The 27436-nt window shown below is 43.2% G+C and overlaps 1 protein-coding gene across 3 annotated transcripts in view; it reads left to right on the forward strand.

The window, feature by feature from the left end:
• Positions 1-4912: 4912 nt before the first annotated feature.
• LOC311245115 (transcription intermediary factor 1-alpha-like) overlaps positions 4913-27436 on the forward strand; it is a 32122-nt gene continuing 9598 nt past the window's right edge. The window contains exons 1-10 of one of the 3 annotated variants that reach the window (XM_084334903.1): positions 4913-5401; positions 5923-6068; positions 6567-6711; positions 8331-8463; positions 8599-8715; positions 8810-8924; positions 9196-9342; positions 9531-9645; positions 17366-17751; positions 22321-22464. In XM_084334903.1, the coding sequence (XP_084191029.1) occupies positions 5119-5401; positions 5923-6068; positions 6567-6711; positions 8331-8463; positions 8599-8715; positions 8810-8924; positions 9196-9342; positions 9531-9645; positions 17366-17751; positions 22321-22464 (1731 nt within the window). In that variant the 5' untranslated portion in view covers positions 4913-5118. The remainder of the gene's footprint in view (positions 5402-5922; positions 6069-6566; positions 6712-8330; positions 8464-8598; positions 8716-8809; positions 8925-9195; positions 9343-9530; positions 9646-17365; positions 17752-22320; positions 22465-27436) is intronic. The other 2 variants (XM_084334904.1, XM_084334905.1) reach the window with 2 other exon arrangements.

Below are 27436 nucleotides of genomic sequence, written 5' to 3' on the forward strand. Positions count from 1 at the left end.
CATCAACTGAATGTACGATACATTCAACACACATCAAGACCACCACAGAAGGACGCACCCCTGGCAGAGAACAGCTTGTCAACAGCGAAGCAACATCTGTCAGATTCATGCCTTCACAAACAAGAATTGTATCACAAATTTAACATATATCTGGAAAATTATGAACTAAGAATGTGATGTTAACACGGTTAGCATAATCATCTGTTATATCATTTATTTTTAATGTTCTCTTTATACACATTAGCCACTAAGGTAATGTCTATTGTAAATATTATTATGTTTGTATGTGTACAACCATGATCTTAGCTCCCATAGATATTATCATGAAGACACATAGTTAACACTTAAATGTCTGATTCACAACGTGAATGACTGGAGGTAAGTGCCAAGCCAAGATAGGCACAACCAGAGCTTCTAATGATTATGTTATTTGTTGTTTGATATCAGAGTTGAGGACCAATCATTAATATAGGTATTTGAGCGGGTAAATCAGACCATTATTAATAAAAGAAAAGGGTGATATCTATTCCCACATCTGATATCAAAATAACACACAGACCTCAATCCAGTCAATCATGTCATGAATCATGTATGTAAATAATTCTATTTTAAACTGTTATGCCAACCACCAGATCAAGGTTTTAAAATGATTTTCATTCAATAATCCGGTAAACCAACAGATCACATTGGCCAAAATTGTCATTATTTTAATTGTTTTCTATTTCATTCAGTATCTGATAACCGATGGGTTACATCGATCCCATTCTTTTACCATGTATATTCACTTTTCAATATTTTACCTGTTCCAAATGATCCTGGTATATTATATATATTAATCTCACCCACATTATGAAGAGAAAAGTGAGTAACTGTGGAATAATATAATGATTCCCCAACTCCCCCATGTAAAGACATTCCCCTCCCCTTTCTCCCCTATCCTGTGCCCCCCCCCCCCCCCCCACCCATTTGACCTATCAAATGGGACTACATCCCCCCCCCCTTTTAACTATATAAGGCTCCTCCCAACAACATAGGTCTCTACCTGGGTGATTTCAGCTGATCACCTGGGGCGCGAGCCTCAGCCATTCTCTCTATGTACTATGTATGTTTATATCTGTCCAGTTAATAAACCTTGTTATTAACTGAACCTCGGTTGACTGAGAACCTTCTTCTTCAGGATATCCACAATATCCCACAGTATGTATGCAAATCCAGGTGTACGAGAATGCACATTTGATTTAAGAATTCACTTAAAAGACATTTAAGAAGACACTTCAATGTTCGAGAATGAGGTCCAATGGCGTGACACACTCCTTGCCATGTCAGACAATCACACCTGAAGCCACCCTCCCTCCTGGCACAGTTGCATTAAGATAGTCTGAGGCTGGCGGTCGGATGGCGTAGCGGAGATCGCGCTCGTCACCAATGCAAGAGGCTGCGGTCTCGTCAGCATTGCCCTGCGGCTTGGGCCAGTCGTCGTACTAACTCGTTTGGCTGAGTTAGGGGGAGGGAAGTCGTGGGTGGTAATCTGGCGTTGTGGACAGCGACTCCTACAGGTCATGTCTGGGGGGCGCCTGCTCAGCGAAAGGCAGGAAATGGTGAAGGCAGCGTGACCTCCCACGCATTACGCTTCACCAATGAGAGTCCTCGCTGCCAGGTGAAAAAAGAGCCACTGGCTGTCTCCACATGTGTCGGAGGAAGCATGTGGTGGACTTCAGGGTTCCCTTGTACTGACCAGTAGGAGGAACATGCGCACAACAACCAGGTAGGGGAGGGGGGGGGAATTGGCATAACGACTAAATTGGGATGGGGAGAAAAAATAGAAAATCAGGCGGAGAAAAAGAGGATTAAAAAAAAAGATAGTCTGAGGCTAAATACTTTCGGTTTAAGTTTAAGATTGATGACAGACTTGCTAACCTGTTATTTAAAACGGACTTGCTAGTTGTTAACTAAGATCTGACTTGTCAGATAAGCTCTGAATTGTGAGTAAATCTTTTTTATTTAAAGCGGGCGGGGCAAAATAATGAACAATTACAAATATTAACAAAATAAAGCATGGTTACTTCCATTTATATTAATGTTAGTGCATATAATGAAGTAAATGCAGTCTGAGGCTACGTTTAGACGAGCGTTTTGGGATGGAAGTCTGAACAGAAACCGCAAAAGTCGTCTTGCGGTTTCACTTTTAATTTTGCGTTTAGACGAGCGTTTTGGGGTGGAATTCTCCGTGCAGACGAGGCTGTGACAACTCGAGACAACGGAGCCCCGCTGTCACACGATTGGCGCATATGTCACATGACGTGCTGTGAAGACCCGCCCTACTCTGCCTCTGATTCGCAGAGTGTGGGTGGGGAATGTGATTGGACCAAAGCAGAGTCACTCACAGACAGTGGGTCCAGTCATAATAGTTGTGATAGCCGCGGGACAGATTCTTGTGTATTTAAAAGTACTGCCAATGTAGCCTTCAGGTGATCGCCATGGATAGAATCAGACATGCTTTGTTTACGCTTCTAGGCTACTGGCGCATGCCTGTGATGTAAGCAGTAGGCGCGACGAGAGCCTTGACGACCCTTTCGTCATCGTTTTATGCGGTTTGACATGGTTTGACAGTTTAGACGAGAGCGCAAAGGTTTACCGTTTCTAGGAATTCCACCCTGGAAGGTGGTCTCACTTTTTTACGGTTTCACCCCGTAAAAACGCCGTTTCCATATAAACGAAAGGCACATCTGAAAAAATATTTTTGCGGATTCACCTGCTAGCGTTTCCGTCTAAACGGGGCCTGACATCACAGGTTGTGGCAGGGCTAGTGTGCACTGCAGCAGCAGGGTAACAATATAAATAGGCCAGAAAAGAAATAATTAGTTATGCTTTAAACATGGACATTTCTGGTGAAAGTTAGTTAGCTAGATCTATACAGTAGGTGGCTGGTTAGCTCGCTTCACAAAGTATGCTAGCTGAATACTAAATCATTAACATTATAGACATATTAACTAAAGGAACATAACAATGTTTGTGCAACAGACTGTTATTTAACCCTTAACCCTTTCACTGCCGCACTACCAAACGGTTAACCCTTTCACTGCGACAATACAGAAGGTTAACCCTTTACTATCACATAGTAAGGGTTACTATCACATAGTAAAGGGTTAACCTTCTGTAGTATGGCAGTGAAAGGGTTAGTCTTAACCCTTTCACTACCACACTACAGAAGGTTAAATGGAGGACCCACAAGACGAAAGTCTTTGTCTAGTCTGCATCCTCTTAGCAGTTGTTTGTATTGAGCCGTACTGTATTGTACCCATTCTGCAATCTGTTAATAATGTTTTCAATCAATCAATCAATCAATCAATCAATCAATCAATCAATCAACCCTTTCACTACCAGTGTGGTAGTGAAAGGGTTAACCTTCTGTAGTGTGGTAGTGAAAGGGTTAACATTATATAGTGTGGTAGTGAAAGGGTTAACCTTCTGTAGTGTGGTAGTGAAAGCGTTAACACTTTTTTAGTGTGGTAATTAAAAGGGTCAACTAAATGTATGCAACTGGACCCTGGGGTCAGTTACATAAAGATAGACTGAAACTTGGTCTAGATTGGTTTATTTTGAGAATTTCAGACCAGTCTTAACCCTGTCATTACCCCACACTACAGAAGGTTAACCTTTCACTACCAATGTGGTAGTGAAGTTAAACTAAATGTATGCAACTAGACCCTGGAGTCAGTTACATAAAGATAGACTGAAACTTAAAGGGGAACACCACCCAAATTAAGAAGTCAACTATGTCCATGGCCTTGGAAAGTTAGAACATGCATACGTGGAGCATGCGGGCTATCCACTGCATGAAGCTGAATGGCACTGTGAAAGCATGCATGCATGAAGAAGTGGTCTGGATCATTGTTGCATCCATTACTCTCATGCTAAAACAATGGCAGACAAAATCCACCAATTACACTCCAGAAGAAACGACCCCAAGTGCCACATGTGGACCTGCCCTGCCAGATAAAGAGGCTGTGTTCAGCTTGACCAGAGATTAGCATCCATTTATATACAAATACCTACAGTTTTCTCCTGGTAGAGAAGGATTTTGAAAACATTATTAGACAGTATTATTAGAACACTGGCATAGTGAGCAGACACCAACAACTATCTAATATTTAAGACCCCTCAAAAGTAGTCTGCAAACACTCAGGCAAATGCTGATGTCTACAACTATAAAAGCCAGCAACAATTGCTCTGACACAGCTTTTGCTTAGCTAGCTATATCTAATGAAAGTTGTGGTCTTTCCGAACCGTGTGATATACTTTTCATGCTGACAGGCAGACACCCCTGTCGGCTTACAGTGTCCAATATAGCCTGTGCACTCCAATAAACAGCATTCGTCAATTTAGGTACTGAGAAGTTGCAATTGGTTCGTTTGAATGCTTATTTAGTTGTTTTTACGTGGATAATATAGCTTTTTCAATAATGTGTATGTGTACTATATACAGGTACTATATACCTGTATGTCATGTATGTCCCTATGCCATAAATGTCATGGTGTCATGTATGTTGTGTATGTCATAAATGTCACTATGAATTGAAAATGGGGGACCCTGATGTAAACAAGACAAACGTCTTTCTCTGGTCTGCATGTATGCTGCTTGTATGTATTGAGCCGTACTGTATTGTACCCATTCTGCAATCTGTTAAATAAAGTTTTCATTCATTCTTTAGATTGTATGCAAAATCGCTCTTTTATTTTGAAAAACCCCGACCGGAAATCTTATTGTTGATGTTGCTAGCGGAACCCAGGCGAACATCTGTATCTGTTCACACACTATAGCTGCCGCGCTCAAGCTACAATGAAGCTTGCAAACATTGATGCATTTTACATTATAATTATATCTGTCTGTCACAGCCATTTTATGATGGGAAGATGTCTGCTGAATTACAGAACGCAAAAACGCTAGCTGCACCGTTCTTCTTGTATAATGCACGGAGCTCCAATCCACTAAAGGTTGAATCGGTTGAGGAATAGGTGGATATCTTCTCCCTGGAGGACAGGGTGTCTCAGTAGCTGCTTGTGAGGAGATTCTGTTGCATGGTGACAACCGCCACCAGTGTTTGGGTAAAGTGTAGTAATGGACGGAGGTCCAGGAAGGCAGGGGTCCGGGGATCATGCTGTCATCCTTGTGGAGAACGAAGCTGAAAGCATGCCCGTCCAGGAGACGACGTCGGTCGCGACGAACATTACCTTAAATTTCTTGGACATATGCCCTGTTTGCCATTTAAACTTTCACAGTCGGGAACCCAAACTCCTTCCATGTCTTCACTCTTTTTGCAAGAAATGTCTGCCGACGCCTTCGAGGAACTTGGCCATGCCCGAGCCCCCGAGCTCCCCGTTTGACAGCGCGACAAAACCACGTGAGTCAGTTGTTTACAAACAGTAGCAAATTTGCGCATACAAAAAAACTAAAAAGACAAACCTCATGCAATGTTTTTTGCACCCAAAGGAAATTCGGTGGACGCTGAACTTGCAGTAATGACCAGTAATAAACCAGACCACTTGGCACAGGATTTACTGTGTGTGTGTACTTGATTGATTGATTGAAAACTTTATTAACAGATTGCAGAATGGGTACAGTACAGTACAGCTCAATACATACAATTGTTAAGGGGATGCAGACCAGAGAAAGACTTTCGTCTTGTTTACATCAGGGTCCCCCATTTTCAATTCATCATATATTTACGTGTGTGTGTGAGACGTGTGTGTACATGTGTGTGTGTGCACATATTATGTGTGTGCGAGTTTGTATTTCTGTCACTTCTATTCAATTAACCTCAGGCATCTCGCTCTGACCTGAGTGACAGCTCTCCACCACGCGTTCCATTGACACACACATAGGAGTACAGAGGCCTACAACTTATTCATTGAGACCTATCAGTGGATGTTGTTTTTGTTTCGATTCCAGTCAATGTGATTCGCTGTCCGGTGTGCAGACAGGAGTGCATGGAGGTAGATGTGATGGAGAACTTCTTTGTGAAGGACTCGGTGGAGGCTCCCAGCAGCACGGTGGAGAGGACTGTCCAGGTTAGTGAGACAAGTGTGCCAAGTATTTGATGGTTTAACACTTTAAAGGAACACACCAACATTATGGGAATTACCTACTTCTCCAGAGTCAGACAAGAAGATAGATACCAATTCCCTCTCTGTGCTTTCAGTAGAAAGCTGTCCCTGTGATCATGAATCACAAAAGCTAAAGAAAGGATACTGACTTATTTGTCTAGTTTGCTGCTTTCAGTTAGCTTCAGTCAGCTCATAAAAACAGGAGCTTGAACCCACTGACTTTGCATTAGTTTGTGGCTAACTATCCCAAGCTAGTATGAGGAACAGCATGGATTGTGCTGAGAAAGGACTGAGAATTGGTAAGTAGGCAATAAAATCAGAACTATCGTTTTAAGTATTACCATTTGGAGACACAGCATTTCTAAGTTTCAGCTCTTAGTAGTTAGTAGTAGTAATAGTTAGTTAGTTCTTACTTTTAGTAGGATGTGTCGACCACTGACATCTTCTCCTGTCTGTCCATAGCTCTGTATGACCTGTGATGACAACACGCTGGCCACAGGCTTTTGTGTGGATTGTGTTGAGTACCTGTGTGTGACCTGTGTGGAGGCTCATCAGAGAGTGAAGTTCACCAAAGATCACACCATCAGACAGAAAGCGATATGGCAAGGTACAACTTACTCCACAATGGTGGAACGAACTTCCCAACACAGTTACAGGACAACCGAAACCTGACCAATCCTTCGCCGTTGACTAAAAACACACTTCTTCAATCAATATCTGAAATGAAGGAGAAAAAAACAACGAACGTTCATACTGTCTTCTACTATCATGCACTTTTCCATTAAATAATCTGCCATGCCTATATTACTACCTAGTACTATACGTCTCTACTACTATGCACTCAAGTTTCAACACTGTTTGATGAACATTGTTACTCAGCTGAAAGAGTTATACCCTTCCTGCTGACTTGTTGTAGAGAACTAGTAAGTTGCTTTGGATAAAAGCGTCAGCTAAATGACAACTTAGGGCTGGGAGGTAGGCTATACAAAAAATATGTCACATCACATTGTAATTTGTACCGGAAAACTAAATAGATTCAAATACAGTTATATAGTTAAAGGTCCTGGCCTTTTCCAGTGTTTAGCATTATTTCCTAGCAATTGGGGACTGTGTCGTTAATTATCATATTGACTCATCAGTCTAGTCTTGAGTTCACAAGATCTTCCCTCACTCAACTAAGCTGTTCTGATTTGACTCGCAATGCGACGTAGCAAGTAGCTGATCTGCAGTAACGCCCACTCTATGGTTGTAGCGCATAGTGTAACCCGACACTTCCTCAAACGGGTTTTGACAGAGGCAGAGAACGCGCGCGCGAGAGAGAGAGAGAGATCGAGAGAGGGACCGGCGGGACCGTGCAGAAGTGTGTGTACAAATGTGTATGCGCCATCTCTCTCCCTCGTCGGAGCATTTACACACAAACTTGACTGCATGTGTGTCGGGGACGCATCTCTCCTCTCTCCCTCGTCGGAGCATTTACACACAAACTTGACTGCGTGTGTGTCGGGGACGCATCTCTCCTCTCTCTCTCGCTCTCTCGCTTGCTCGTTCTCTCTCTCGCTCTCTCTTGTATGTATCACGCTGTGTGGGTGACTTTCAAAGCGCTTATGGGCGGAGCTCATCCAATAACAGCCTGAAATCCTGAGGCTGTATTATGCTTTTGAGTACTTCATTAGAAATATAAAACAATGAATTTTTTTTGAAAAAAAAAACCTTACAGATGTCTTCCATAGACTCACAGGAATTGTGTAAAGTTGCCCAAATAGTGCAAGGAATAGCAATGCATGTCCCCTTTAAAACTAAGAAAAATATCATGATATGATATTTAGCCCATATCGCCCAGCCCTAGTACAACAAATACCTTGACTTTGCCTATATGACTACCTACTATGCCAATATGTCTATACTACTATGCACTCAAGATTGTAGCACTCAAGTTCGACACTGTTTGACGAACAATGTTACTTACCCTTAGCTGCCAGAGTTGTACCCTTCCTGCTGACTTGTTGTACAGAACTTGTAAGTTGCTTTGGATAAAAGCATCAGCTAAATGATAAATATAAATGTAAATTACTTTGTTTTAGCCTAAGCCATGGCATATATCCACTGTAAACATCACATTTACAGTATATTATTACCGTTAGCTCCTCTTTAGTTGTCTTCACAATGACCAGTCACACTACTATTTCTTTTTGGAAGAAAATGTTTAAACCTTGTATTGTTTTCCAGAGGCCCATGGTATGTCCACCCAGAGGCCAGTGTTCTGTGACATCCACAAGCAAGAACCACTGAAGCTGTTCTGTGAGACCTGTGACCTGCTCACCTGTCGCGACTGCCAGCTACTCCAGCACAAGGACCACAAGTACAGTCCCAACTTCAACACATCTCCAAACGTTGACACGTTATGAAATGTCAAGATGCCTCATTCTTACTTTGAAATGATTATATATATATTTTTAATACCATATCTGTGAACTTGATGGTCATTTGTGTTTAGTTACCAGTTCCTGGCGGATGCCTATAATAACCACAAGCATCACATGGAGAGCCTGACCAACCAGCTGCAAGAGAAGAAGAAGGTCATTGAAGAGGTGTCAAGCTCCATAAACAGCGGGTATGTTGTTGTGACCATAACATTCATTCAGTGGAATCTTTGCAGTCAAAGATTAAAAACTTATGAGAACATTTGTTGTCTCATATTTCTGCAGACTACTACAAGTTAATCAAAATCGCTCATCTGTTCACAATGAAATAAAGAACTCCATCTGCAGTCTGATCCTTGAGATAAACAAGAAGGGCAAAGTTCTGGTCAATCAACTTGAGGTATGAAAACAGTTATTTGAAACCCTAACATTGTTGTAGTTTTCATGGACAGTTTGCCGTGAAATAATAATAATACAAATAGAAGTTATTTTAAATCATAACATTGTTGGATAGGTTGCCTTGAAATTAGTCACCGTTTCCAAAAGACAAACATTCTAGGTGTGCAAATTCAGTTAACGCTAACTGACAAACTCTGAGGCCTTAAGCGCACACCCTCAAGCAACTGTTTGAATGCCACAGACCTTAATTTCTTCATGGTTTCCACTTCAAGGCAGTAACAAAGGACCACGAGAGTGTCCTGAAGAAGCAACACACGGACATTGGTTATTTATCCAGACACCTGGAGCACGTCATCAATTTTACCAAGTGGGCTACAGCCAGGAGCGGGGGCACGGCCCTCCTGTACTGCAAGCGTTTGGTAAGGCCTCTCTGATCCTCAACCACTCTCTGTATCCCCCTGTCCAATCCCTCTATCCCCAACTTGGACGTTGAAAGCCAAACAGGAGCCTGGTGGATGTTGTAAAGGGCTTTATGAAATGCAGAACATAATGCCTTACTCGCAAGTATTTTCCTAGAGAATTATTAATAACATCCCTTCTGTTGCAGATTCTGTTTCAGATTGGAAACCTCCTGCGGGCAAAATGCAGCAGGTCGTTTGTACCTCAGAGCTCCGTGCGCTTCCAGTGTCGCTCTGCATACTGGGCCTCTAATGTTGATCTAGGTAAGAGACCCTATGAGTCGGCATCAGAAACACTTTACAGTACACAACTTACAGCCTTGACACACCTATCCTCTGTTAAGAACTACTAGCAACTAGAATAGATTTGATTCCTTCTTGTCGTTTGATAAATCACTGATTCACTGGTAAAGAAAATCAAAGAAAAGTCACAGGGACACACTCCCCAACTAGAGGAGACAGCTAGAGCGCAAGAAAACATAACCCCATACAAAGAGGGGTGTAACCTGTAAAATAGTAGTGTCTGACAGATCCACCTGTATTGTTTGTCTTTGCAATTATTTCACTGTTTGACATGACTGGGGTTGGAAATACGAACACATGCCCAGGTGTAAGGAGGAGTCGTTGTGTAAACAATCGTCCTCACTATTATTCCTTCATATGCCATTTCTCAGTCTCCCGAGTTAACAACTACCGGTATATTAATCAACTTAGTGCACGTGGGAACAATCAAAGAATCTGGGTAAAAACATTGCTTTATCCTTCTGATTCAGGCAGCTCCTGGTCCATATATGGTCATAAACTTGCGTTGTGACATCGAGGTATTCCCTTCCTCCAGAAATTGGTACAAAACGGGGGAAAACTATTCAACGGAAACCTACCATGCATGGCCGACTACCACAGTCTACGGGCAACAGTCAGCTTGGTGTGTAAGGGCCTTTAGAGGGCTTGGTGTGTAGGGGCCTTTAGAGGGGATTTGGTGTTTAGCCTCTTATGCATCGGGCAGGCATGGGGCTAGTTTTGCATAAAACGCTTGTCGATTGTATACTCAGAGTAATTCGAGATTTATTCTTGAACCACTTATAGCACATGCATGAGTCTGGTCTCTTTTGAAAGGAAACATTCCGAATTTTTTGAACACACTGAAATAAAAGTTTTGTTTCCTTACGTCTGAATTAGTTTGCAAACAGATGCCTGTAAAAGAGTTCCAGCTGAGAGGTATGAGCTGGAAAACACAATGGGTCAATTCCATAGCCTGAAGTCTTATCTAGTACAGGTCCAAAGTTGATAACAATACCACGGAAAATGAGTGTTTTACACAGAGGGCTTAATAATAATAATAATAATAATAATAATAATAATAATAATAATAATAATAATAATAATAATAATAATAATAATAATAATAATAATAATAATAATAATAATAATAATAATAATAATAATAATAATAATAATAATAATAGATTGAATTTGTAATGCACTTTTTGTTTGCTGGGATCCCAAAGTGCTACACTACAGGGTTAAAAACATAGTTAAAAAAATAAAATTGTTATTAGTAAAACAAATAAAATACAGAATAAAAATAAGATAAAAATAGAACATAGTTAATTAAAAACATAGTATGAACAGAAAATAAAAATAAATAAAAACAGCACCACATAAAAATAAAAAGCTAACAGTCCAAGGCCTTTTTGAACAGGTAGGTTTTCAGGCCTGCTTTAAAAGAGTCCAGGCTCTGTGGTGCCCTCAGCTGGATGGGGAGGCTGTTCCACACAACACACATAACGTGCAGAAGGCTCGGCCACCCATGGTGCAGAGCCGGGTATTGGGGACCTGAAGGAGCAGGCTACCTGCGGATCTAAGGGTGCGGGTGGAGGATTGTGGAGTGATGAGTTCCTGAAGGTAGAGGGGTGCGTGTCCGTTTATGCAGTTATTTTTTTATTTGATTTGAAATCTTTATTTCGAACATGCAATGAATACAAACAAACAATAACAAAAGCAAAACACAACTCAATCTACATGTTCGAAAAGGAGTAGGAAGAAGTATACACTTATTTAATCCTACCCCTTTTCCACTACTCAAATGAGTGTACTATTTTAAAACATAAAAAAATAAATATATATATATATGTATGTATATATATACATGCAAAACAAAAAAACAAAAACTATTATGTAAAACATGAAAAATAAAATGTAAACACCCGTGAATATCAAGTCCCTTCCTCATCCCTGTACCTTGTGAACATAATTTCCTTATACATCAGTTTGAATTGTCTCATGTTTGGACATTGTTTTAGCACCACATTTAGACTGTTCCACAGTTTCACTCCATATATCGAGATGCAGTGTCTTCTCATGGTAGTGCATACATTTAGCACTTTTAAATTGAGTTCTCCCCTCAGATTATAACCCCCCTCCCTATCAAAGAACAGTTCTTGAATGTTTCTTGGAAGTGCATGACTTTTTGCTTTATACATTAATTGTGCCGTTTTAAATTCCACAAGATCATTTAACTTTAATGTTTTTGACTTTAAAAATAATATGTTTGTGTGATCACGATAACCTGCAATGTGAACTATCCTTATGGCCCTTTTTTGGAGTATAAAAAGTGGTTGTAGTGTAGACTTATAATTGTTTCCCCAGACTTCAGCACAGTAATTTAAATATGGTAAAACTAGTGAACAGTTATGGGTGAGCATCAGGATTTTGTAATTGATCCGGGATGAGACAGGGAGCCAGTGTAGTGAGTGGAGGATGGGGGTTATGTGATCGTGTTCACGAACTCTCATCAGGATCCTGGCAGCGCTGTTCTGGATGTATTGCAGCTTTTGGATGCTCTTGCCAGGAATCCAGATGAAGAGTCTGTTACAGTAGTCCAGTCTTGAGGAGATAAAGGCATGGACAAGCTTCTCTGCATCTGACAGGGTTAGAGTGGGACAGAGTTTTGATATATCTTTTAGGTGATATAATGAGGTCTTGCAGAGGTGTTTTATGTGGATGTTGAATGTCAGGTGGGGGTCAAATCGAACCCCCAGATTTGTGACTGAGGGGGAGAGGGGGATTACCTGGCCGTCAAAGGTGAGATGTGATATGGATGAAGACTGAACCTGGTGAGGGGTGCCAATTAGAAGTGCCTCGGTTTTTTTGCTGTTTAGTTGGCTGGGTGTGTAGGGGCCTTTAGAGGGCTGGGTGTGTAGGGGCATTTAGAGGGCTGGGTGTGTAAGGGCCTTTAGAGGGCTGGGTGTGTAAGGGCCTTTAGAGGGCTGGGTGTGTACAGGCATTTAGAGGGCTTGGTGTGTAGGGGCCTTCATATGACTTGGTGTGTAGGGGCCTTTAGAGGGCTGGGTGTGTATGGGCATTTAGAGGGATGGGTGTGTAGGGGCCTTTAGAGGGCTTGGTGTGTAAGGGCCTTTAGAGGGGCTTGGTGTGTAGGGGCCTTTAGAGGACTTGGTGTGTAGGGGCCTTTAGAGCAGGGGTTCCCAACCTTTTTTCCCCCAGGGACCCCCAAACATTTCTGATGAAATTCCTGGACCCCCCTCCTAATAAAATACCATAAAATACGTTTTTTTGACATTTTAATACTTTTTTTTTTCATTTTAATAACAAACTGCTTATACACAGGCATATGCATCATAATTAGACCCACTATGCTTCTTTGACTTGTGCCTTCAATCAACAAATCTCATCTTGCACCATATGTATTTCAAAATGTTGGCCAATATTCAAATCCTGTATTCATCCTCTCAAATCAGGCCCTAATGGTGAACGGTTTGCATTTATGTTGAATGAAGTAAGAATCCACTGCAGTAAAAATATCCTCACCTCGAGTGGTGGTAGTAAGGTTGACTGACATGAGAATGTCCTGCTTCAGATCCTCATTTTCGATATACTGCACATAAACGATGAGCACAGCCTCGTCTGCGACAGTTGTAGTTTCATCAAGTTGTATGGCAAATGGACCCTTTCTAAGCTTTTCTGACAGCTGCTGCTCGCAATCACTTGACATCTTATCAATTCGGTCTTTCACTACATTGTTCGAGAGTGGTACTGATTTTAGTTTATCCGCCACCTGTGGGCCGCACAGTTTCTAAACCATTTTGATGCAGGCTGGTTTGATGAGCTGCTTGCCAATATTGTGCGGTTTCTTTGCTTTTGCAATTAAAAGCGAACACTCAAAGGAGGCTTCGGTAGCCTTCTGTAAATCACTGCCACCCCTGCTCCACGCTACTCTAACATCAACGGGCTTGTTCGCCTTGAGAGACTGTTCTTTCCTCCGAAAAAAGTCCAGATCCTTCCCAACGGTTTCTGGGTGCTTAGACGCCTGATGTCTCTTCAGCTTGCTGGGCTTCAGGCTCGAGTTTGCCAACTTTTCTCCACAAATCACACACTCAGGTCGTTTGTCTGGTCCCTCAGTGAAGCCCATGGTGATGTAATTTTCGCGATTGCTGTAGGTCCTAACTTTTTTTGCAGATGAGCTGCCGTCATCTCCTTTTCGTTTGTCACACATTTTCGCCTCTGGCGGCTGACTGCAGACGAGCCGAGAAAGTTAACTAGCGTGCTAGGCTAGCTACAGAAAGTGATACAGTCAACTGATTCGCGTTTTAGCGGCTACCCGGTAGCCTACTGTTAACGTTAAAAAATCATGTCTAGATGTTTATTTATTTATCTTTATTTTTTATTGTAGTGGAGAGACTATTCATGCTTCTGATGATAAAAATATGCTAATTAAATATTTCTCTTAAAAAAAAAAAAAAAAAAAAAAAGGACCTCAAATCATCTGTGGTCTGGCGGACCCCCTGCGCCCCCTGGCGGACCCCAGGTTGGGAATCACTGCTTTAGAGGGCTTGGTGTGTAGGGGCCTTTAGAGGGCTTGGTGTGTAAGGGCCTTTGGAGAGATTGGTGTGTAGGGGCCTTTAGAGGGCTTGGTGTTTAGAAGGCCTTTAGAGGGCTTGGTGTTTAGAAGGCCTTTAGAGGGCTTGGTGTTTAGAAGGCATTTAGAGGCCTTGGTGTGTAAGGGCCTTTAGAGGGCTTGGTGTTTAGAAGGCCTTTAGAGGGCTTGGTGTGTAGGGGCCTTTAGAGGGCTTGGTGTTTAGAGGGCCAATCAGGGCCTGCGCTATAGCACATGTGGACCAGCCCTCAAGTTATGAATATTTAGGTAGTGTGCAAAATAGACTGAAGAGACTAATTACAATGTTGTGTGGTTTGAGAAGACCTCACCTCTACCTCATTAGCATCTCAACCTAGGGCGGAATCCACAAAGGCTTTGCGAGTTTTTTCCGAAGCAGAGCCGGTGCATCTCGCTCTCAAATGAGTGAATCAAGGTTGCTCATGCGTAACGTCGGCTTTGCGTCCGTGCAATTGGCGTATATTTAAATGAGGTAATTGGGCGGAACATGTAAATGAGCCTCTAAACAGGTGATCATGGCAGCAGTAATTGTGCAGACAGGCATGACCGTGAAAGATATTATCGAATATCTCGAAGGACAATATCAAATCAAGCGCATGCAGCGATCCCATGCAATCGTACTCATTTAAATATCGTTATATAACGCTGTTGGCCTTGGCGTTATGCTCGTATATAAACAGAATCTAACTTGTTCGAGAAATATAAAGCCACGTGCCAATAGCCTTCGCAACGTGTGATTTATAAATAAGGCTATAGCTGACATTTCAAATGCTTGGTTCTGAGATGATCAATACAGTACACATTTATTTCTGATATAGGTGCTGATCAGCAGTAATGCAATGTCATGATTATTATTATTCTGAAGTTATTATTTATATTATTATTAAATAAAAAATTAATTAATAATGAATTAATAAGAACTCCTCTCCTTCACTATAATCGAATTATGAAATCAGATATAGGCCAGGGCTTTACAACTTAATAAAGAGATTGAATATATATTAAATGGGATAGAAACTAAATTAAATGTATACCATATACAATGAAAGAATATAGTGCTCTAATTATATTGGTATACATTTAATTTAGTTTCTATCCCATTTCATATATATTCAATCTCTTTATTACGTTGTAAAGCCCTGGCCTATATCTGATTTTATAATTAGATTATAGTGAAGGAGAGGAGTTCTTATTAATTCATTATTAATAAATCTTTAATTTTATAATAATAATAATAATAATAATAATAACTTCAGAATAATAATAATCATGACATTGCATTACTGCTGATCAGCACCTATATCAGAAATACATGTTTACTGTATTGATGATCTCAGAACCAAGGATTTGAAATGTCAGCTATAGCCTTATTTATAAATCACGCGTTGCGAAGGCTATTGGCACGCGACTTTATATTTCTCGAACAAGTTAGATACTGTTCATAACTCATAAGATCTATTTTCTTTAGTATTCCATTCATTTTGTATTGTATTTCGTTTACTTCGTAGTGCAAAAGAATAGAATCTTTATTGTCATTGTTGGTCCAACGAAATTGAGTTTAGAGCATCACCACGTACAAACATATTGAATATAGCATGTACAAAATAATAATATCAATAATATAATATCAATGTCCCAAGTGCAATAGTGCTAGTGCAAATAAATAGTACAGTGACAGTCCACTTGCGTTAATCGATGGAGGGGGGGGGGGGGGGACAACAGTAAAATGTTGGTGGGACAGATAGATAATGTAAATTCTTTAATTAGAATAACTGGTCTTCACCGAATAGATAAAGGTTAAATACAGATTAAAATACAGAATTACCGTAGATCTCTCGTCGTGGCACTGGCAGCCGGCGTGTTACGCTTGTTATCTTAGCGGCAGTGGCTTTGTCCGTCTGCATGGCTATCATTTTTGGGTTTTAGAAGGAACGGCATGTGTCGTTTGCCGTTCTTGGTTTTAACTGTAGGTTTCTTTTTACTGCTTTGCATCTTGATTTCTTGATCTCTAGTTCGCTTTTAATGTTTCTTTTCTTTTTTTGGACAGTGCGCTAAACTTGACAGCGCTCTACATTTTGACACACACATTTCTGCCAAGAGAGCTGTCAGGGGTGCAGAGTGTAGACTGCTTGCGAGCCACACATATTGGGCATATCTGCGCTGGTATCTCATTGCGCAATGTGCTTTCGTGGATAGCTCCCAGACGCAGAGCAGGCTCCGCGAATGCAATTTGCTTGGCGCAATCCATTCTCATTCCCTAGTGTTTCTAAAGTTGGAAATCTTGTCATAATGCTGCCAAAGTGGTCTTTGTTATCTACACCAATGGCTTTATCATTGACCTCAATCTGTGCTGAGCTGGTCGTCAACCGATTTGTAAAACGAATTTAAAAAAAACAACGTTTGTTGGAGGAAACAGCAGTTGTGATTGGAGGATCAAGACAGGAGGGCTGGGTTTTAGATGGGTCAATTACAATACCTTCTTGCGCATTACACATGGGTGTACTAAATATAATGGAATATTGTCTTGATAGCATCAAAGGAGAGCCGCAACAACTCACAGCCTTTCACAGTGACACACGATAGACAGCAGGACCTCACAGTGCAAGACATACCACGTACAGTACATTATGTACATTGCTTTTCTCCAACTCACAAACCAGACTAAAACAAAAATGTAAACAAATACCAAGCAGGGCTCTTTTATCTAGAAGTCGCGTTTTATGGCATTACAGATTCTACCTTTAAAGACTCGGACATTATCATTAATATTGTTTAATATTGATGTTATCATTAATAGTGCTATTGTACTATTCATTGTCATTTTATATGGAATCTAGTTGGTGCCCAGTTTCCTTTCCAGGTTGCCCTTAGTACAGTTTGTAATGTAGTACTAGTAGTACTAAAAAACTAGTAGTCCATTTGTAAGGTTATACTATAACAATGGAAGTGATCAGGGTTTGTGGTTACTATGAAGTGCCGCTCTTTCAAAGATGCTAATGATAAAAGATGTATCTGGAGTGTAGCATTCCTACTTGTTATGCTGAATCTGTCTCATTGTCCACATGCCCTCAGGCTCTTTGGTGGTGGATAGCATACCAGGCCACCAGCTGGGAGGTTTTCAGGGCATCCCTCATCAGCTTCCCCACCCTGGGCAGGGCCCCTCGGGCTCCCCCAGTGGCCTGGCCCCGGGGCCCCGCCTGGCCTCCCATAATACCCTGGCCCAGCTCCAGATGCAGGTGGAGAAGCTGAACCCCCAGCCCCACTGGCAGCCCCAGCCGCAGCCTCCGCCCTGGAGCTGGTACCAGAGTGTGCGTCTCCAGCGAACTGTTCCGGGGGGAGGTTCCCCCTCGCAGATTATGTCTGCCATGCCCCCCCAGCCAGGCCACAGGTTTATGGTGCCCCCTCCCAGCCATCTCAGCCCCACCAGCAACCGACCAAGTCCCGGGTTCATGCCTCAGGTGAGTGTGTGTGTGTGTGTGTGTGTGTGTGTGTGTGTGTGTCTGTGTCTGTGTCTGTGTCTGTGTGTGACCGTTTTGATTGACAAGGCTTCTTAACAAGCACAGCCAGCGGATGGCATTGTCCTAAATGGAGCTGACAGCCTTCACATCCTGGGCAATTTATGCCTTTCCATGTCAAGTAAGATTTGAGTCATAAAGCTAGTGTATGATTCTAAATGACCATGAAAAAAAGAGAGCTCCATTTTCGATAGCAGCGGCAGGAAACGTACCAGAGCTCCCAGGAGTAATGTCTGATATGTCTAGTCCGCAGAGTTGTTTAGTCTAGTTCATTGGTTGTTTTGGTTCTTACTCTGAAGCGTAGGCAGTGTACTCGGAGGTCTATGCACTAGCCGCGTCTAAGGGTTCTGAGTTCTGACACAAGTTGTCTCACTCCGGCGTGAACAAGCTGTTGTTGAGAGTAATTCTTCTCAGGACATTCTCCATTTTAAGTGTGTTGTTATGCAAAAGAATCAAGCCAGATTAGATCATCAGCACACACTAACCTGTTATCAGCACTACATTATAATGCGTTGTCACTATGTCAGAGATGTAGTAGTGTCGTTATACTGAAAAATGTATGTGTATATAGGATGTGCCTCTAGTATATGTTTTGCTCAAACTAAACAAAAAAGGCTGCTTTGTTCAGTTCAGACTGTCGGTCCACGACGGCTGCATCTGCAGGTCTGGAATCAGACCAGACAAAGGCAACAGTTATTATTAAGAGTCAGATAGTCCTAACAGTGTTTATTATTAAGAGTCACTGTTTACAACCATATATAAAAAATAAATAAATAAAACAGTTGGAAAACAAAGTGCTTAAGCACAGCGGTCTGGAACTTGTAAGTGTCCTGTTGATGCTCGATGGGTCCTTGTGCTTTTAGTTACGAGAGAGAGAGAGAGAGAGAGAGAGAGAGAGAGAGAGAGAGAGTTTTGATTTTATAAAAAACGTTATTCTTTACTAAAACTACACAAGATGCAACAAAACGTTCAAAATTAAAAATACTCTACAACTCAAAACCAAAAAAAACACAAACAAAACAAACAAACACACAAAAACAAAACAAACAAAAAAATCAATGAGGGACAACGATGCTGAAACTGAACCAAATTGTCACTTGAAATTTTCCCCCATAGGGAAAAAAAAACCTAAAAGATCCAAAGTTCTGGGCGTATCAGAGAGAGAGACACCGGAGAGGCACTGTAGAAACCGTAGTCCTGAGAAGAGCGTCTCTAGCTTCACCTTTCCCCGTGTGGTACAACACATCAGGCCTTTGTGCGTGTCCGACAGACTCCAGTCAAAGCCTATCCCGTGGATAAACAGGGCCGCCCTGTCAGCTGATCATCCTCCTTCAGCCTTATCACATTTGCTCCTACCGTCCACCAGTTTTATATCACATGTCATCGATGATGTCGGGGGCCGAAAACAGAGCAGGGGGATCGAGATGCACTCTGGACCGACATCCTCATCAGACAGTATGTTACCCTTGCCTCCCCGTCCGAGGCCGCCTTTTCCTCCCTGGTTCAGATGCCGCTCCAACATCACCTCCCACTCCCCCGTGCGGAGACTGGCAGCCCCCAGTGACTTCCCATCGAGCAGTCTGATTCGAGAGCTCAAAACCCTGATGAAACCCATTCCGAACATCGGGTAGAAATTAACCAGCAAAGTCCGCTTTACCATCACCCTCCAAGGCTGAATCAGGAAACCGTTTATTTCGGCGTAGAACGTGATGAGCCCCACAGTCATACCTTCCACCCCTTGAACAAGGTACCGGTGCCGGTAACATAAAAAGACGGCAGAGACAAACATCCCCCATGACGACTCTGACGAAAGGTCTGCCGAAGGAGTAATGCGTGGCCTTCCCATCGGGCATGAAAACGATACGCCCCGCTCCTGTCCCTGAATCCTCCATAGTCCCAGTCTTTATAAAATTCCACAAATGTATAAGAGTACATGAGATGAACAAAAAAAGTCTCAGCCTCCTTGCCCCGGTATCGGGACACCTTGAAATGTCCAGCCCTAAGTGACACCACACCAGTCCCTTCAATAAAAAAACTCTCATTTAGAAATAAAAAAGGTCAAACAAAAAAAAACAAATAAAAACAAACAAAACTACACCGATTCCACTCCAGCCTCCACCACACTGGGGCCCTGCAGCACCTTCTGCACAATCTTTCTCATCCTGTATATATCTGTGTCAACAAAACGACCATCTCCTTTAAACCTCATATGTTCCTTTGCTGCCAAAACAAACAAATCCTTATCCGGAAAAAAATCTTTCACCTCTACTCCCTTCCTGTTCTTTGTCAACTGTAAAAACAGTTTCATTGCATCTATTGAATAGGAAAAACCATCGCTCTCATAGTCATCATCATCAACACACATCTCCGCCCATGAAACCCCCTGTGTACTCTGCGTACTGCTAAGTTCTTCCGTCCCACCTGTCTTCTTAGCTTGAGAGCTCGACAACCCAACTACTTCAATCTTCCTCTTCTGCCTAACAACCCCCACCCCGCCGTCCCCCTCTCCCATGTCAATATCCTCTACTTCTTCCACCCTGACCCCCTCAACTGAGTCCCTTGACCCTGGCCCCTCAACAGCTACAGCCACCCCAGGTACACTCCCCTCATCTGTAACCCTTCCCACCACGACCCCCCCCCCCCCTCACATTTTCATCCCCACCATCTTCCCCTTGTATTACAACAGGTCCACTTGCCCCCTCTGCAATCCTTCCCACCACGGCCCCCCCCCCCCCCCACATTTTCATCCCCATCATCTTCCCCTTGTATCACAACAGGGCCACTTGTCCCCTCTGTAATCCTTCCCACCACGACCCCCCCCCCCCCACATCTTCATCCCATACAACTGTCCCTTGTATGTCAACAGGTTCACTCCTCACCTGGCTATTTAACGCGTCCCGGCAGACACAAGCTCCTTCCACCACCCCCCCCCCCCCCCCCCACCGTTCCATCTCCACTATTCTTTCCCCGTACTGCAATCTCAGCCGTATCTACTCCTTCCATTTCCTTATCACTTCTATCTGGTACGATAACCTTCTCAGAAAACTCCCCACTACCCCTCCTCCCCTGTCCCCCCCCCCCTCAACCCCTCGATTCATACCCCAAGCTGCTCTTCCCTTCTTCATTGCACTCTCCCCCTCCTTTTCCCCCCTGCTCGGCCCCTCCCCAGGGCACGACATTTTCTTTAAAGGAGCTACAACTTTCCCAAACCTGGCGAGTTCCCTTAATATAAGCTTGTCGCTCACCAACGGGGGAACGTTTGACAACGTCACCCTAATGGCAGGTGTTGTGAGCGGCATCACAGATACAAACGTATCACGTATGATCAAACCGTCCGTTATCAGTTGATTAACCCTAATCAAATCATCCACAAAGAAAACGATACCCCCATTCATCCTGGCCGCAGACTTAACGGCCGAAGCGCCTACTATTCCCGCAACAACGAGACTGCATTCCTCCACTGAACACGGAAATGCCGGCGCGACTTTGAAACCATGTCTCCTGGTCAGCTTAGAGAAGTCCATGCCACCGCGACAGCAGACAGCTGCCTAAGCGAACACTGACAACACTACCAGCCCACCATCAACACACAACCAGCCAAATAAACCCCAGTCCAATTCACATTTTGACAAACAACATAAAGATAGGAAAAATTTAGAAAGACTCACGCGTTCCGCAAACTCTCGGCAGCACCCACACTCAAACCACCCGCTCCACCATCCACACGCATGCGCACAGAGAGAGAGAGAGAGAGAGAGAGAGAATATACTGTATGTATTAGGGATGGGACCGAAAATTCAAATAGTCATTCTGTTCTTAAGATCGATTTTATTTTTTTTACAATCGAATATTTGTTTTGAAAAAAATATGTTATTAATTTTTTTATTATTATAATTTTTTATATAAAATGCTTTTTTTATTGAAGCAAACATTCTTATTTAATTCCTTTTTATATTTAGAGGCAGCCTAATTGATCAAAAATATGCACATGCTACTGTTTCTGTTTGTTTATTAAAGCCGGTTGATAGGCCAATGCAATGCTGTTATTATAGGCTACGATGGTGAATGGTGTCATTTTGATTTATTGTCGGTCCCTGGGGGGGGGGGGGGGGGGGGGGCGGCTAATATTCGATATTATGAAACACGAATTTTCGAATAGCACTTTTGCTAGAAAGTCCCATCCCTAATATGTACCGGTATGTGAGAGAATATATGTATGTATGCTGGTGTTATTTTGTTTAAATAGATATTATCTATACTATTTGTCTCTGGTTGTATTGGTTTGCCCTCTTGTGGATATAATGCGCAATAATAGATAATCGAATGGTTCAAATATATATATATTTTTTTATATATATTTTTTAGGAATAGTCAAATGTAATCTTTTGCCAGTTTTGACAGCCCTAATGAAACTACACCCTTTCATCTCCACATCCATCATCACATAGAAGGTGACAGAAAGACAGGACATTGATTTCAGCATGCGTCTGTCTGTCCCTCACTCACCTGCAGTCTATCCAGCCACTGAGGGGGATGGTGAGCAGCTCCAGCTTCCCGCCCAAGCACATGGACGTCTTTTCCTCTTCACCTCTCTACTCCCACAATGCACCGCTCCCCAGCAATGGCAGTCAGATTTCACCTCACTCACGACAGCTGGCAAGTGGCTTAAGCAACAATGTGTTTTAAAACATTGCAGCTGGTTACAATAACAAGATACAGATGTATTGCATGTAGGATTTGTAGCCAAGGCTAATTTGCGACCCCTGTCCCCGGTTAGGCTTTTCTACTTAAAAGTGGTCATTACATATCATCATTACCAAATATACTTTACACTATCATACAATAATTATGATAATTATTAGAGCGTGTACAGAGCAGATTGAGAACACCGGTGCTTCAACACGGCACTCACCTTCGCTGCTCTCAGCCTCACATGGTCTGGTGAGACACCACAGCGTGTGCACATTATGTGTGTGTTATGTGCACATTATGTGTGTGTTATGTGCATGTGACACATAAGTGTAAACCTTCTCTTTATCTACCTGAAGTTGAAAATATGTTTCTGACAACACCTTTAACTCTTTCACGGCCAACAATGTTTATATACGTTATTGGGCGTCAACCATCGGGGGCGGACCTGAGATATCCCGGGTTAACTCGCCATGCGCTGGGCGCCAAACCCGAGAAAAGTCGGGTTTTAATCGCTATTTCTTTTATTCGCTATATGCATTCATAATTCATCCATCCAGCCTGATGTCATCATTGGGAATGGCTCTGAGATCGCAAACGGCCAATACCGCCGCCTAACGCCTTGCGGCCGGCGGCCGCTATTGCACTCTATTTGAAACGATGTGGTTGGTTTTCTGGGCCAAGCTGCGGCGTGCGGGCGGGTCTAAATACTCTGGCAAGACAAGCGATTATAGGGATGGCATCGACGAGGGTCCCCGCCCCTCCTGGTCATGTTCAATGCTGGATTATGTTGGACACACGATCGCGATCAGTATTTGGAATGCCGATCAGATAATTGGATTATTCTTATCTCAGTACATCATAGACAAGGTAAGGACTATATGTTATCAATCTTGCATTGATCCGATATTTTTTTCCCCGCGATCGGAGCGTGGGTCTGCGGTGTGGGCCGTTTCCCGTTGGTGGCGATCGAAGCATAGAAAAATGACCCCCCCCCCCCCCCCACCCTTTCTTGCATGCATGATGAAACATAATGCCGATAATCTAGCATTGATTTCAGATTGATTATTGATCCAGGCGAGAAATGGCACGATTTATAATGAAATGCAGTAAAACGCTGGTGTCGTTTGCCGGGATTACAAAGAATCACTCTAAAACTATACTCACGGAACGGAAACGGAAATGTATGGATGAAAAAATTATCTGTTTTTTGCATGTTGACCGGAAGAAACTCACTGACAATCGACAATGTTATTAGATCCATAGCTATAATATTTAATATAGTTTTAGCACTGCAAACACCGGAATTTATCCCCATTGAACAGAGCGCTGGCACACGCCACACGCCAACATCGACCTCTGGCGTTCAATGAGTTAAGGGCGTATATATACGTTTTTGGATAGTTTTTCCTCGATTTTAATATTCTATATTCAATGTCACGGACCTGTATGTTGCCGTTAAAAGGCATACTGGGACCCTGAGGGTGCAGTACCGGCCAGATCCTCCCAGGTGGCAGTATAGAGAGTTCAGTAAACCCTGTTCCAGACCGGGTGTTATGTTTAAACCGCTCCGGGCACAGTTTTTTAGTACAGGGAAGCCTAGGGCTTCACTCGATCGCATTGAATCGTTTTCGGGACAATCGATGCATGTGTTGTGCCGTATTATGTCATGGACCAGATGGCGATCAAACAATTGGAATATTCTTTTTGGAATAGCCCCGACCACAGGTAAGGACTATCTGACGTCAATTTCAGCTTGATCCAACAATGTTTTCATACCGATCCAACTGATCGGCGTGTGTTGTGGTAATAACGAATGGCAATCAAAGCATCAGAAACGACCCCATTTCATTCATGATGAAACATAATACCTCAAGTCAAGTCAAGAGTTTTATTTGTCACGGCATACGGATATACAATGAAATGCGGGTGGTCTTGCCCGCAACGATGTGCAATTGGTACAACATATAACATATAATAGAATCCAATACAAAAAATGTGTGCAATAAAATTGTGCAATAACAGGTAGCAGGTAACAATACATTTGTGCAATGACGGGTAACAGTTGACAGTTAACAGTAGTAGTAATAGTAGTGCAATACACTGTTACTGTTGCTAATACTAATTTAAAGTGGCCTTTCCTTTTGGCAATAAGTGAGGGTGCGTGCGGCCTGAGTGTGTGCCCGCTCATGCTAAAGTGTTACAGTGGTACTCAATGTTCATTGTTCAGGACTCTGATGGCCTGGGGGAAGAAGCTGAGCCTAAGCCGCTCTGTCCTAGTAGCTGGGGTTCGCAGGCGTCTGCCTGACCTCAGCAGCTGGAACAGGCTGTTATTGGGGTGGTGAGGGTCTTTCATTATCCTGCAGGCTCTGGATTTGCACCTCTTGTTGTATAGAACCTGCAGGGGAGGTAGTGCAATACCCGTGGTAGGCTCGGCTGAGCGCACCACTCTCTGTAGGGCCTTCTTGTCTTGTGCCGTGCTGTTTCCATACCAGGCAGTGATGTTTCCGGTCAAGATGCTCTCTACAGCTCCTGAGTAGAAGGACTGGAGTATCTTCCCCGATACTCTGAACTTCCTTAACTGTCTCAGGTGGTAGAGGCGCTGTTTCGCCTTCTTTACTACTGTGTCTATGTGTGTTGACCATGTCAGATCCTCTGAGATGTGGACCCCCAGGTACTTAAAGCTGCTCACCCTGTCCACGGTAGCCCCGTTAATCATCAGTGGTGTGTGTGTCTCCTGCTGTCCTCTCCTATAATCCACGATCAGCTCCTTGGTTTTACCAATGTTCAGGAGCAGGCTGTTGTCCTGGCACCAGCGTTCCAGTACCTCAACCTCCTCCCGGTAGGCCTTCTCGTCGTTGTCCGAGATCAGCCCCACCACCACGTGTCGTCGGCGAACTTCACTATGGAGTTGGAGCTGAACTTGGCCACACAGTCGTGTGTGTAGAGTGAGTACAGCAGGGGGCTTAGAACACAGCCCTGGGGGGACCCGATGCTCAGGGTGATGGTGTTGGAGGTCTGACCCCCCACCCTGACCGCCTGGGGTCTTTCACTCAGAAAGTCCAGTACCCAGGCGCTCAGGGCGGAGCTCAGACCCAGCTCGATCAGCTTGTCCACCAGTCTGGTGGGGACTATGGTGTTGAACACTGAGCTGTAGTCAATGAACAACAGTCTTACATAGCCCCCCTTCTGACGGTCAAGGTGGGAGAGGGTGCTGTGCAGTACCTGGGAGACCGCGTCGTCAGTGGACCTGTTTGTCCTGTATGCAAATTGCATAGGGTCCATATCACTGGGGAGGGAGGCACAAATGTGGTCCTTGACCAGCCTCTCAAAACATTTCATGACCACAGAGGTGAGTGCCACCGGTCTGTAGTCATTTGGACATGTTGGGGAGGGTTTCTTCGGTACAGGGATGATGGTAGACATCTTGAAGCAGGCAGGGACCACCGACTCCGCCAGGGATTGATTGAATATGGCGGTGAACACAGGGGCTAGCTGGTTGGCACAGGACTTAAGTATGTGTCCTGTTATTCCATCTGGGCCAGCAGCCTTCCTGGTGTTCACCTGCATAAATGCTCTTCTCACACTGTGTACCGTCAATGAGAGAGCGTCCCCGCCCCCCCGCGGATGCCCCCCCCCCCCTCCACAACAGCCGGCGCACCAGTGACGTCACTAGCCGTTGGGCTAGCAGTGCCACTGTTTGCACCAAACCGAGCGGAAAAGGTGTTGAGCTTGTCCGCAAGGGAGGCGTCGTCGCTCCCCATTGAGGGGGCGCTGACTTTGTAGTCAGTTATAGCCCTCAGTCCTTGCCATAATCCTCTTGTGTCATTCTGTGCCATTTGTGCCTCCATCTATATCTATTATATACATTTGATTTGGAAATAGTAGCGTGTCCAGGGACGAAACGCCAATGCTTTTAGTAGAATTCACGTTGCACCCTATAACCAGCCTCCCAGGAATTAGCCTGGATCATTCCGAAATTATACTTATAGTCACCACGGCATAACACGCAAACGTATTCATGAAAACATTTATTCTTTTTTGCATCTTGGACAGAAGATAGTTACTGTCAAATGACCATAGTATTGTATCCATAGCTATAATATAGAATATAGATATAGCTCTACAAACAATGTGACACACTCCTATCTTTAACACCTTGATTGCCCAACCCGAGTTTTCTCGGGTTTATCCCCCGCGGGTTGAATGCCCATCACGAGAATATTCGTTTTTTCTCTCTTTTTTTTTTTTTATTAGCGATCTGAATTCATATTTCATCAACCGAGTCTACCGTTGGAAAATCAGCCACCCCAGGCGCTCAGATGTGAAAAAAGCGCCCCCTATTGTCTCCCAGATGGTAATTCACCCTTTTGGATTGGACTCAATGAAAATGAATGAGAAAAAAAAACCCGGACTCCACATTTTACTTCTCACTCATGCAACCGGCGTCGATCAGCTTCACTCTGGACCCTCAGAGCAGCGGGGATTATGTGTTTTTACAGTATACGCGTGTGGGATCAATAAAAGGATAGATTTTTTTCGAATGGCGATCAGGAATTGGAATAATCCATTTGGATACCATCTGATCTCAGGTAAGGAATCTATGTTACCAGTCTTAGGATAATCAGACCCGTTTTCACGGAGATATAAGCTTTTATGTGATTATGTGATATGGCTGTTTGACTCTAAGAGCGATCAGGAACTGAGAGAATCGATTTTCAGCGTGCACACGTACACATATACTATCGATAATCTAGCGTTTATTTGAAAACGATTCATAAATAGGCAGACAAATGACAACGTTGTAGAATATTACAGTACGGGGCGATTATCATGGAATCCTCTTTTTTTCTCCGTGAAAACGAGGGGTTTTCTAAATGCTATGAAACGGAAATGAACCGATAAAAAAACAATCTGCTTCGACAATGTTGACTGGAAA

The sequence above is a fragment of the Notolepis coatsorum genome (assembly GCF_963971535.1).
Source record: "Notolepis coatsorum genome assembly, chromosome: 18".
NCBI lineage: Eukaryota > Metazoa > Chordata > Actinopteri > Aulopiformes > Paralepididae > Notolepis > Notolepis coatsorum.